We start from the raw sequence: 13534 nt of genomic DNA, 5'->3' as shown, positions 1-13534 counted from the left end.
TGAACACCTTCAAGATGGAATATTGAGCTTCAAGATACTTGGGGCTTCTTGCTGTTAGCGTGCCTCAGTAACAACTATTGATGGGGAACTGCTGCCATAAAGTGATACTGCAGACAGCAAGACAGTAGTAGTTCTTAAACTTACTGACTCTCTGCCATAACAGCTTCAACTCCTGTTTCTCTTGCAGATAATCAGATTTGTAACAGCTACTCCTACGGAGTGAGAGCAGTTGTCCAGTGCATCCCTGCTTGGTTGCGATTCATCCAGTGCCTGCGCCGTTACCGCGATAACAAACGGGCCTTTCATCTGGTTAACGCTGGAAAATATTCCACCACCTTCTTCGTGGTGACATTTGCAGCCCTCTACAGCACTCACAAAGGTATTGGTGGTTTTGGAGAGTCCTTTGCAGCTCCTGACGTTTGCTTTTTTTACACGAGAGACGCTCAGAATCTGGCATCACATTGAAGCGCGAGCTTCTTGTGTTTTGGCAACTGGGAAACATCTCTGGGGAAAGGCAGGGGCCTGCTCAGCTTGTAAAGAGTGTTTTAAGATCTTATTTTAGGTGATTTTCACATCCTTGGTCTACTTAGAATTGCACTTAGGGGGCAGGGGAGAGAATTTTTAGGTTTCTCTTTTGAAAACTGGAATACCTGTCAGGTTTTACTGTGAAGGGAAGTGAATGGGAGGGAGATAGATGAGGAAAGGGATAGCACAGCAAGTACTTCCCCCTTAACGTTAATGAATATTTAACCTGGGTCATCTAAATAATCGGTCCATCATTCCTTAATGTGAAGGCATGTGCACAGTGCCAGGAAAAAATGTTCTCTCTGATTTTCCTGTGTGAGTCTATCCATGTTTTTTCTACAGCTGGTAAGGAGTTGTTTCCAATCCATTTAACTGCAGATTGAGCTCTGATCCCTGAAGTTCCTCATCTCCCTGGAAACGACAATTACTCGATTTTACTCTTGTTCTGAAGGAAAAAGCTTTTAGTTTCTGCACTTCAGGCAGTCACCCTGCCTTTCATTGTTCTGAAGCCCTAAAAGCTGAATTCTTTCATTTGAGAATATCTCCCTTCTATATATCCAGGAATTAGCTACCACACACAGTCTTGAGCAATTACTTAGCCTGGAATATTGGTGAGGCAGGGAGAAGTGTTGAAGGCATAATTCTAGTTAACATGCTGGGTTTTTTGGAGGGGTGGCAGGGTTGTTAGAAACCTTCCCATGGCCAAGAAATGTCTGTTTTGACGTAGCTGAGCCTGGAGTCACACTGATGATGTTTGTCAGGCCTTGCATTTTAATGGCAGGGAGGGGCAGTGGCCCAAGCTGGCTGAAGGCTGGGAGTAGGGCTCTATGTCCAGGCTACACGGAGAGCTGGTGTGGGAGCATCCTCTGGGAGCATCCCCTGTGCATCTCCTCCCTGCTCTGCCACATCCCTGGAGCTCGTTGTTGTTCTAACTTGTTTGCTCAGTGACATTCTGCAGCCCTGCAGTCCAGTTAGTCACCACTGCCAGAGCCTGGGACGAGGCACGGACGGATTGGACAGATTGCCTGGCTCCAGAGTCACTGCTTACATCTTCTCCAACCAGAGCTGCTCTGGGGAGGCTGACTAATGCTTCTGCCTCCCTCAGGGGGGACACATTGCCAGAGCCTTCAGTTGGGGTAGGGTTGGAGGCAGGAGGAAAACCAACCTCTGTCAAAATGTCCTGTTGAAGAGTTTGACGTCTTTCCACTGCCTTGGAAGTTTTTCATCCGCACCAGTGTTGCTGCCCCGGTTCTGGTCGCTGCCACACATAGCTGGTGTCTCCTTTCCCAGTCTGGCAGGGAGTGGGCTGTAATGAGGTGTTTATGAGCCTTGTTCCAGTTGCTGTGAGACGTTCCTGACTCCCAGTTTTTGTCTGTCCAGTTTTGTTAACGGCATGTAGTTGTTCATGACGTACTAAAAAAAAAAATAAAAACTGGAAGCTTCGTGGCCGTTTGAAAATGACACATTAGCACAGATTTGTAAATGTCACTGTGCTGGGCTTTTCAGAGGGCTGCCTAAAGCCCTGGACATATCCCCTCAGGCCTGTAGGCCTGTTCCCATCCTGCCATAAGCACGCCTTGTAGAGTGCTGTACCTGTTAAGAAGCCAATTTTATCAAAGTGCTTTACATAGATTGCCAGAACTTGGAATCAGATGGTCTATCATCAAGGTGTTATGATGCTACTGTTGAAATCAGATGTACTGCTCGCCCACACCTTCTCTGTGTCTGCCCAAGGATAGCAAACACCCCTCTCTTACCTCCTAAACATCTGTTGTGGGGAGCTGTGTGTTCTGAAAAAAGTGCTGCCCAAAACAGGTGTCAGATTGGTGAAGATCCTTTCTCCTCAGAGCTGTTCTAAATTTCAATAACAAACCTATTAATTTCTGTGGTATCAAGAGTTTTATTTAAACTGTCTTCCATTCCTGTGCTTGCAAGGCTGTGACTTACCCTCTGGAATGACAGCTTTTGGCTGCCAGGAGAAGAGGGCAATCCCTGGCCTTTCCTTGGGAGGTTAGGTGATGGACACCAGTGCCTGTTCTCCACTTGGGAGGCCTGGGGACATCACAACATCACAGCCCTCTGAGAAATTTCATCTTGCTCCCTTCATTTGAGCACTGGATAATGTGTAGCTGCTGTGTTGGTTTTAGCTGGTGCCTGCCAGCAGTGTGAAGATGGACTCTGTGGTTGGGAGGGTTTGCTGGTTTGGGAAGCAGCTAATTCATACACAGTGCACTTGACAGCACTCTGTATTTTCCTGTGAATGCTGCTGGAAAACAACTCAAACTAAACAAGTGTACAAATGCCACCTTATTATGTTTAAGTGATGTTTCTGTTCTAGTCTTGCATGGTATTCCCTACTCCAAACCTCCTGAAGGATCCCCCCCCTAGCAGCACCATGTACTGTGGGCTCTTGGCAAGTATCTGTTTCCCTGAAGTGTCCCTGTTTAATAATTCATATTGCTCAGGCAGTGCATAATTCCAATTCTTTCTTCCCTCAGAGAAGCCATTTCTTTACTTTCCTTCCCTTGGATTTAGATGCAGGGTGCAATTTTCTCTGCTAATTGCAGTTTGGATGTCAGACTTCTAAGACGGCAAAGTGAATTCTGTTAGGTTTGTGCTCCGAAACTTGCAATGGGACCAGACTTGAGTCTGGGAGCAGACCAGCTTTACAGGGGTAACTCCAAGCTGTCATCTTGCTATTCAGGTATCCTTGGGATTAGTGAAGCAAATGGGAGAGGAGCTACCCCAGGACATGATACTGGAGCAAGCAGTGGTGGTGTAGATGAGTGCAGACTCCAGCACGGCTCACAAACACGGCCACGTTTCAGGGATGACAGCAACAACATGAGGACAACTGTTGCTGAGTTCCCAGAGGAGGAATTCTCAGTATTTTTCTCTCTCCCAAAGGAATGGGAAGCAAAGGCCGTGCTCTGTAAATATAGTGCTGTGGGGTGTGTTTGCTCAGGCAAATGAGGCATGGCTGTAACTCGAAGCTACCTGGCAACTGTGGTGCTGCCTGTTCCTGCCCGCTCGGCCCCCTTCCTTCCCACCCTTGCTTTGCACTAAGGAGCTCACTGCTGGCATTAAGTTCCCTGCCAGTGCTGAGTAGCTTTCCCCAGAGCCAGCCAACAGAGTATTACATTGCCTTATTTAATCCCTAGGGAAACCTGCATGCTACTGGGGAAGCAGATGATTAAGCCCAAGCCTGCGGCGGAATATTCACCCCGAGAGCGGCGTTGTTCTGACACGCAACTGCTTTCTGCTGTGTTTTCACTCTGCCAAAAGCAAATGTGCTTTGCTTGAAGAGTGCACCAGTGAAGCAGCTCCCACTTCAGTCCAGCTTATCACAGCATTTGTAGAATCATAGAGTGGTTTGGCTTGGAAGGGATATTTAAAGATCATGGAGTTCCAACCCCCCTGCCAGGGCAGGGATACTTTACACTATCCCAGGTTGCTCCAACCCCCGTCCAACCTGGCCTTGAACACTTCCAGGGGCGTGTTCCACAGCTTCTCTGGGCAACCCATTCCAGGGTCTCACTACCCTCACAGGGAGGAATTTCCTCATAACATCTAATCTCACCCTGCCCTCTGTCAGTTTGTAGCTGTTCCCCTTTGTCCTGTCTCACTAGACCCTTGCCCAAAGTTCCTCTCCAGCTCTCTTTGAGTCCCTTTAGGCACTGGAGGGGACTCTAAGGTTTCACCAGAGCCATCTGGTCACCTCTCCAGGCTGAACACTCCCACCTCTCCCGGTTGAACACCCACAGCAGGGGTACTTCATCCCCCTGAGCATCTTCATGGCCTCCTCTGGACTCACTCCAGCAGGTCCGTGTCCTCCTTACACCAAGGGGATCCCAGAGAGGGAAATCCACGGGTATCCCTCCTTGTCTAAATTGTGCTTGCGTTAAAAAAGGCACACTGGCATCTCTGGAATAGCCAGCTTCGGTTTCACTCCTCACTCAGACCTGACTCAGGCTGTGTACAGTTGTTATATTTAGGTGTTCAGCTCTTCTAAGAAACTGTTGTGTTGTACTACTCAAGGAGTGCTGGTCACTTATAAAAGCTTTATAGATATATATATATTTATATAAAGCTTTATATATATATTTTCTATATATGATTAATGTTCCAGCTTTATTCCTTTTAAAATGACACAGTGTGGTTTTGCTGCTGACAGTTTTCTCTCACCTCGATGCAGCTTACTCACATGGTGTCATTGGAAATACCAAAATTTGGCTTCTGTGCTTGAAGAGCTGAGCTTCTTGAGTGCCTCTCTTTCATAATTTTCTTTTTTTATGGGATTTGCTGGTTGTGTGACTATTTTTTGTTTAGCTTGCTACTGGCTGTGTGGAATTTTATCCTTAAACTGAAAGGCAGAATGGTTTATGGATGTTGTCAGTTTGATTCACACACCTTATTCAATGAAATCCTTGTGGTCTGAGTAGTATCCTGCTATTTATTAACCTCTGAATTATTTCAAAGTTGATCTATGTGGCCTGGAAACTTGAGTAAGCATCTCCTCTTCCATCCTGCTCCCATGGCTTTTCCAGGTACTCCAAATGAGCCTTCTGAACACCGGTTGTCATTGGCTTGGGGTGCCCTGGAGAGCCCTAGGTTGGTCTAAGATAATGGAACTGCCATGCACTCTCTTATTAAACAGCCCAGGAAATTGGCAGTAATTAAAAATACGGAAGTTAACTAAATAGGGCTGTCTCTGAAGAGCGGTGCTTCTGTCTCTGCTCTCCCCATCACTTCAGAAACAGGCTTCTCTGCAGTACTGTCTAATTTATGATTTTTAAAGGCAGCCCTGAGAGAAAAGGGCCGAGGAATAGAGATGTGGAGTGTCCAGGCGAGAGCCATCCTGCGATTAATGGCTTTTGCAGGAAGGTGTTGGACCGTCCCTTATTAATAGAGAGGTTCAACCAGGTCTGACCAGAGGAAGATGAATGGGGAATGTGCTGCTTTTGGAAAATGCAGTGGAAGATTCCCAATCTCATACCTGCTGCCCACTCCTCATTAATCAGGGCAGCCAAAGCAGTGACACTGCATCAGGCTGAAACAGATCACGGGTTCTCCCACGGTCTGCTCCCATGCAGGGCCCTGGGGAGGGCTCTGCCTTCCAGAGCAGGGATGGTGATGCACAGCAGGATGGGGTGACACCTTGCTGTGCCCTAGGGGCTGCAGGAGGTACCTGGCATCACCTGAGTTCTGTGGGCAGTGGGTTGTGTCGCTTAGCCCTTGTCATTCCTGTGTTAGAAGCTGCAGGTTGCAGCCCCCGTGCTGTGAGGCTGCTGGCAGGTGGGACAATAAAGCACTGTGATCCTGCATGCTTACAGCAGGAGACAATGAGGTGATGTGAGAACTGAGACTAAAACAACTTCAGTGCAACAGTGTATAGTCCCCCAACTCTGATAGATAATTTCATTTTTAGGAGGTGGGGCAGGGCAAAATAAGTGAACATGTGAAATTTTTGTAAGCACAAAACATAAATAAATCACAAAAGAATGAAGCAAGTAGCGTTTGTGAGATCCTGTTCCCTCACTTCTGTGTTGGTACAAGACCTCCTGTCTCTCCCCCTCTTCCTCAGCACTGAAAGAGCTGTCAGCATTTGATTTAGGTGTCACGAGAGCCCTATAGAGTGCTTGGATTGACCTCTTGAAGTAAAACAAACTTTGTAATGGGATTAACTGGCTTCTTTCTTAATACTTGCCGTTTTCACAAGCCTTCCCTTAGCACAGCACACTGGCAGCTCCACCAGGATGATTATTCGGAGCCAAAACATGCACCGTCTGTCACATTGCTGTGAGCTAGGATGAGTTTTTGTCTGAATCCCTGTCATCCCGTGCCCAGGAGGCCTCCAGTAATGAGTTGTGTTCATTAGGCAGTCTTTCTGATCCTTTCCATCAGAGCTGCAGCAGTGTCATTAGTGAGGAATCGGGGAGGCATTGCCGTGGGCAAACATTTCTTATCCTGCCCTCTGACCTGCTCACGGCTTTGACGTGGGGCTCTGTGGCACCCTGGTTTCTCCTGGTCTCCTGTTAGCTCAGCTGATTGCTGACACCCATCCCAGGGATGGTGGAGCCAGGAGGAGTGAGGAGCATCCCGGGGATGGAGCAACCTGGCCAGGGCAGAGGTGCCGGTAAGTGAGCGGGGAAGGAGAGCAGAGACAGCAGCCCCTGCTCGGTGGGGAGCCTGGGAATGGGAATTCAGAATGATTTCGGCAACTCCCTGTGCACAAATGAGGCATGAAATCCCACTGGGAAATCCTGCCCTGCTTTGTAGGTCTGCAGATGTCAGGTGGGACATCAGTGGTGACCTCAGCACCCCACGGCTCCCTGATCCGTGGTTTGCTTTCTCAGCTGAGAGGAGATGGGGATTAATTGCTGCGATTTGGGAAGTGGACCAAGAGTGCTGTTGTGTCACTTGTTATGCCTTTGTGTTAAAGGTGGCTGGGGAAATGGGAATGTTAATGAAGGAGGTGCAAGCAAAAAGGGTGACCTACTGATACTTGATTTCACAGGCACTTAAGGTGGGAAGCCTGACCTTTTTTTAATGGAGCATTTTAAGAAAAGCAAGTGGCTGCATTACAAGCAATATTCCTGTCAGATACATGCAGATCTGGAGTCTGTGGTGGTGCAGAAATGTAGGAGATCAATCATCTAACAATTTTTCTCTTTTGCTTTTGAAAGAAGTAAATTTTGAAAGAATCTACTGTTGTTAAAGCACTATAGAGGTAGCAGATGACATTGTGTCCCCATCCCCAAACTGTCCATCGAAGGCCCTGATTACCATGCTATTCATTTCTGATTGTGAATCCCAGTATCCTTATTAGTGAGACTTCTGGCAAATGCTTTGATTTGAAACCCCATCCTTCTCAAGGTAGCAGTTAAACTTCCCCTAAGAACACTTCCCAAAATCTCCAGAAGGCACCAAAAAAGAACCAGCTCAAATCTCAGCCACAACTGATATGCTTCCTCCTGTTTGCAGTGAAATCACACTTGTCAGTTTGTGAGGTACCAGCCAGGAGTTTGCTGCCGTGTCTTGAAATTAGACATGAACCAGTGCAAACCTGCAGAGAGGTTTTAATCCAAACATGATTTAGGGATTTCCCTACTCTACAAATGTAGACTTTTGGCTAGAAGAAGATATGAGATATTGCCTCTTGACAGTTCTTTGCTGCTGCTTTGCTTAAATTGTGCCTGGAGGCGATTGCAGAGGTTTGCACAATTCAAGGGAAGGCTCTTATGGAAGAGTCAGTGTTCAGCAGAGCCCATCAGCACATGATGGCGAGTCCTGCGTGTGCTCCTGTGGGTTATTTTTGCCTTTTAACTGCATTAAGTCCCCTGTCATGTCCTGGCTCTGCCATTGATCAGTGCTAAACAGCAGGACGTGCTGGCTGGGCAGAAAGGCAGCGCTACCCGCTCATTAAGATATCTAATTACTGAGGGGAAAGGTAATGCTGTGCTTTGAGCACTGAGGTGTTAGACAAATGCTTGGGGATGTCACTCTGATGGCAGTTCTTATGTAGATAAGTCACTTCTGGCTGTCACCCTGCTCTGTGGTGTGCTGGGATGGAGTTAATGGGCACACACCATCCCTAGGCCTGCTCAGAGCTGTGCTTGCCTTGCACACTAAATACATTTGTGCTTTGCTTCTGCCTAAATCTGTGCTTGAGGCTGCATTTGGCAAGCCTGGGCTAAGAGCTGGTTGGCAGAGTGCGGTGTTCTGTGTGGCAGGGCTTACCTGGCTGTGTTCCCTGATAACCTCCTGCTTCCTCCAGCTTTTATCAGAGCACTTCCCATCAGCACAACCCACGGTGGGTGACACACCAGGAATGCTTATCAAGGGCCATTGTGCTCTTATCCAGCCCTTCAATAATACATGGCATTGATTTTTGCTGTGTTGAATACTATATAGTGTTTACATTCCCTGGAATAATTCAGCAGGGTAAACAGATAGTATTCTTTGGAGGTAAAGTCAATATTAACAGCGTTCGGGAGAGCACTCGCTGTCTGTCTTTGATGGAAAGCAACCTTTTCTCTTGCCTGTGCTTCGAAGGGGCTGTAATTTCTGCAGAGCAGTGTTCCCTCAGAATGCCAGTCAGATACTGTGGCCCCTGGGGCTGGTTTGGGGATCCAGGATATTGCCTATCAGCAGTTTTTGCAGGCAGTAAATTCTGCTGCTGCAAGTGCCTTTGGCTGTTTTCTGGGACTGTGGCTATTCACAGCTTCAGTTCAAAGGTGGAAGCCTTCCATTATTTATCTAGTTGACCTTCTGGAGCAATTTGAGGTGTATTTGTGCAGAGGATTGCTGGAATTGCATGTTACGGAGTAAACTGAGGATGCTAATGGAAATTCTGTGGTGGAGGCTGCAAACTGCTTCCCGCAGGCTTTGGGGCATTGTGGACTCAGATAGCCTCTGACATAGCTGCACACCTCCAAGCTGCAGACATGGCAGTGAGAGCACTGAAATCAGCCCATCCTCAGCCTTAGAGCTGCACCTGCAGCTCCAGAGGTTTTTTGCTGGTGCTGTTTTGTCCTGCACGTGCTGCTTTGAATAGCAGCAGCTCAGGAAGTTGTTCGTGCTCGTGCCCTTTGAAGCATGGAGCAGGAAGGTCCTTTGTGCCTCTCTTGGAAGGATGTCACTGGTGCTGTGGGGTATTGAAAACCTCCTTTTTTTTCCTTCCTGGAGAGGTTGAGATCTGCCAGGTGTCCAGAGTGCTGCTCTCATGCAGAGACTCTCTCCCTCTCTCATGGTTTTTGGTGTTTCCTAGTACCTCATTAAACAAAGAAAAAACGCATAGGATGAAACAGTTCCTGCTTAAATAGACCCTGACATCATCATAAATATGCAGAGCTCTGTATTGCTCCTGGAAAACCGGCAGGCCAGGAGTTGATGGAGCCTCTGGGCAGAATATGAATGCCTTGATTTTCTCTCCCCCTGAGCAGCAGTGAAGAGGGCTGCTAGGACCAGCCAGGAGAGACCCAGCTATAATTGCTTGCCTGGAGCAGGAACATATTTCTGCACACCAGCTGAATACCAATGAGGACAGAAGGAAGGAAGGTATCAAACAGAACTGCAGGCAGGAGGAAAAGGAGGAGAAGTGATTAAAGGAAGGACTCAGAGGCCAAGACTGAAGACAATAGGCTAGTTCTGATTTAGGGCATTTTACCAGGGAGTGATTTGGGTTTTTAATGAATTTTTTCAGGAGCTGGTTGGTGAGAAAGCCAGCAGTGTGACCCCAGGTGCCACTGCTGCAAAGACAGAGTCAGGTAGAGGGGAACTGAGCCCAGGATAACTTAACTGAAAGCAAGCACATCCTTTTGAGATCGGTGAGATTAAATTTCTGACTTGGGCCTTTTCCTTCCCAGTTCTCCTTTCTGTAATTGCTCACAAGAACCTGTGCCACGTGCTCTGGGATGATCCTGCTTGAGCAGAGAGGTTGGACCAAGTGACCCACTGTCCATTCCAACCTCAGCCATTCTGGGATTTAAGTTGAAGCAGCAAGAACCTTTGAAATCCCCTTCTTCTGTAATTGCCAATTTAGGGTAGAGTTTTGTTCGCCCCTTGTGTGCTTGGAGATGAAAATCAGGGGCAGACTGGCCCCTCCATGACCAAGAAATCCAAAGCTATGCTTCCCTGCCCTTCTGCCGGTTCCTGCAGGACATGGCTCAGGCCAGGGATGCGATGGATGGTGCTGGCTGCACTGCCTTCTCCATGGCTGCACCACGGAGGTGTGGAATAATACTCAGTTTATTTGGATTCTGTCCTTAAGGGGTAAAAAAACAAAACAAAGAACCCAACCCAAAGCAGCATGATGTAACTTTCAAGCCTAAGGTGAGAGGAAGCACTGCAGCCTCACAGGGTGTTTTGGAGCATTTTAGATGCTTTGAAAGTGCATACAACCCATGAACTGCCTCTGAATTATCCTTTAGGGTCTGATAGTGGGAACTAAACATGGAGCTCTAATGAGCTAAAAATAATGCTAGAAAGAAGAGGCTTAGTGTCTCATGAGTCACCGAATGTCAGCATCTGCCTTTTCTTCCTGAAATAATGTTGTGGAGGCTTTGGAGGAGCTGAGGTAGGGGGAATGAAACCTGGCAGTGCAGCCCTTATTGCTAAGCTCCAAAATCCTCACCTGTGTCCCTTTCTGTGGGCAGCTGCACGTTAAAAATAGCCTGGAAGAGGCTGTTTCCAGGCAGCAGCAACAGCGTTTGAGGTACCTGGGCATCCGCTGCTCCGGGGTGACGTCACGGCTCTGCAGGGACCAGGGATGCGATGCTGGACCCGTGTCTTGGCCACGCTGAGGATGTGGGGTGTGCTCAAAGGCTTCCAGCCTTGCCCCAAAGCGAGGAAGCCGCTCAGACCTGGGAGCTGCAGCGATCCCGGGCCCTTTTCCTGCACTGCAAAACAGGCTTTGCTGCATAAGTGGTGTTCAGAGGTTTGCCTTAGGGGGGTGTTTTGAGAGGGGAAGGAGCGTGTGGGTTTGACCTATATCCTGCACATCATGTCCAGGAAGCCTGAAAGGCGTAATGGGAGGAATGTACTCTCATTTTCACCTCCATTAATTTTATCGGATTGCCGCGTTACATTTAGATCGTAATTGCTAGGAATACAGAGGAAAGGAGAGGGCAGATTGCTCTGTTGCTCCCTGGCTGATCAGCTACAGGGAGTCTGTTTTTTTAAAGCCACATGTATAGGAAAAGGTGCTGTCATGTAGCATGGTGTTGGGCTTGGGCTGAAAACACATTTTTTGTACTAGAAATTTGCTTTGTTCAAGGGAATCGGTGAATGAGCAATTGCTAAGGCTGCACAGAAAGGAGAGATTGCTGCTAGCAGCCAAGTGAGAAATGTCTCAGCCTTCCCAGGCATCATCGCGTGTTTTATTTGCATGGATTTTTGAGCCAGCTTTTCAAAAGCAAACAGAAATACCCGCTCTGTTTGTTTTTAGCCAGCCAGCCGATGTAGGGGATTGTAGCTGAATTGAGAGCAACGTAACCTTTCGGGGGCAGTGGGAAACATTTAGGTGGAAAAATGAATCCCCAGGTGAGCAGATGGTGGGCGCACAGTCTCCTGTTTCAGAGGAGGAGCTCTGTATGGGTATTTAAAACTCCATATAGAGCCTTCTTTAGGATTTGTACATTTTAATGTACTCCTGCCTTTTCCCTTGCCACCACAAGCTCTGAAATGCCTGGTGGTAATTCCCGTTCTGCCCATGCTCTTCAGGCTTTTAGTGCACTAATTCGCAGTTGTTGATGTTAATACAAATGCAAATATTTTCTTACCAAACCCTCCTGGCTGAGCTCTCAGTGCTGCATCCTCTGCACAAGCCCATGTCGTTTGTGAAATGTGGCCCTCAGCTTCCACCTGCTGTTCAGAGCCAGAACGGCAGCCCTGCCAGAAGCCCAAGGAAATAAAAACCATGGAATATGCTGAGTTGGAACTCACAAGGATCCTCAAGTCCTGGCCCTGCACAGGACCATCCCCAAGAATCCCACCGCGTGCCTCAGGGTGTTCCGCAAACACTTCCTAACTCTGGCCGGCTTGGGACTGTGGCCACTTCCCTGGGAGCCTGTTCCAAATGTTAATGTAAATGTCAATCCCAAGTGCTGAAAGTTGAACGAGATAAAAGTGGAATTCGAATAACAATATAAAGCAGGTCCTGCTAAGGCTTTTGGCTTGGCTCAGATTAGTATCTGATGTATTTTCCCAGAACTTGGAGAGAACAGGTGATTTCCAGTGCTCAAATGAGGCAGTTTGTAGCTGTTTTAAGGGATGTGCTCTCAGTTCTACAGAAGTATGTTGTCCTTCTCTTTTCCAGCTAAAAACCACAGCGACACCCAAGTGTTCTTCTACCTGTGGATTATCTTCTGTTTCATCAGCTCTTGCTATACCCTCATTTGGGACCTGAAGATGGACTGGGGTCTCTTTGACAAAAATGCTGGTGAAAATACCTTTCTCCGAGAAGGAATTGTCTACCCACAGAAAGTGCGTATGCTGCCTGCTCTTCCCTTAGGACAGGCTTGTAACATTCTGACCAAACTTGCTGAGTTTAGAGCATGTTGCAGTTGGCCACCAGAGCATTTCAGTGCTGCAGGCTGGGATTTTCCAGCAGTAGAGCTGATTTGTTTCCAAGAGATCATTTCTGTTCATTTTGCTTGAGTTTGAGCAGCAGATTCTGTAGCTTCCCGAAGACCTGATGAGGTCTTTTCAGTGCAGAAGGTGTTTGTTGAGCTGTTCTGTTCTTGTTGCTCCTCAGGCATACTACTACTGTGCCATTGTAGAAGACGTCATCCTGCGTTTTGCGTGGACCATCCAGATCTCCCTCACTTCCATGCAAATCTTTCCCTACGCTGCAGACATCATTTCTACTGTGTTTGCCCCTCTTGAGGTGTTCCGGTAAGACTGCTGGGCTGAGCAGCTCATTTCTCTTGAATTGATTTTCAGAATTTTGTTCTGTAACATCAGCATGTGGGGGAGGCTCCTGGATCCTTGGATGTGGAATATGGTGGTTTTTATTTCAAGGAGACCAGGATTAACAGGAATATTTAATCCAAACAGGATGGTGAATGAAGAAAGGGGTAGGGGGCTCTGCCACAGTGTGGAGCTGAGTCCTTCACACTGAGTTTGCAGTTCTTCCTGAACTGTGACATAATCTTGAGGGGTTGGTGTTTACCAAATTTCTCCTTGAAATTTCCAATTGAAACTTCGCTCCATCCTCAAGTTTCCAATTTTCAAACCTCTGCTGTTTTTCCAAATGCTAATTTGTATTCTGCATCATCGATTTGGATCCTGCAGGGTTGCAGGACCTTTAAACACCTTTACTGTAGCTGGAAACCCACCCCCAGAGCTTCCTGGGAACAACTTGAAGCTGACCCTGGCTCACTTAGATCCTGGAGGTGGCCTTTGGCTTGTAATGCTTGGTACCTCCATGCTGTCCATATTAGGGCTGGCAGCGTTAGGATAGGGAATGCTCTCCAGAGGAAAGATGTTGTAACAGCAGGTGCTGCTG

General features: G+C 47.6%; 1 protein-coding gene across 1 annotated transcript in view; it reads left to right on the top strand.

The window, feature by feature from the left end:
- Positions 1-13534, top strand: part of XPR1 (xenotropic and polytropic retrovirus receptor 1) — a 109734-nt gene that overhangs the window by 88910 nt on the left and 7290 nt on the right. Inside the window, exons 11-13 of the mRNA XM_033067040.1 lie at positions 188-379; positions 12344-12510; positions 12782-12921. Coding sequence (XP_032922931.1) covers positions 188-379; positions 12344-12510; positions 12782-12921 — 499 coding nt within the window. The remainder of the gene's footprint in view (positions 1-187; positions 380-12343; positions 12511-12781; positions 12922-13534) is intronic.

Source organism: Catharus ustulatus, chromosome 9, assembly GCF_009819885.2.
Source record: "Catharus ustulatus isolate bCatUst1 chromosome 9, bCatUst1.pri.v2, whole genome shotgun sequence".
NCBI lineage: Eukaryota > Metazoa > Chordata > Aves > Passeriformes > Turdidae > Catharus > Catharus ustulatus.
The sequence above is the reverse complement of the archived record's forward strand: the minus strand, read 5'-3'. Positions and strand labels throughout refer to the sequence as shown.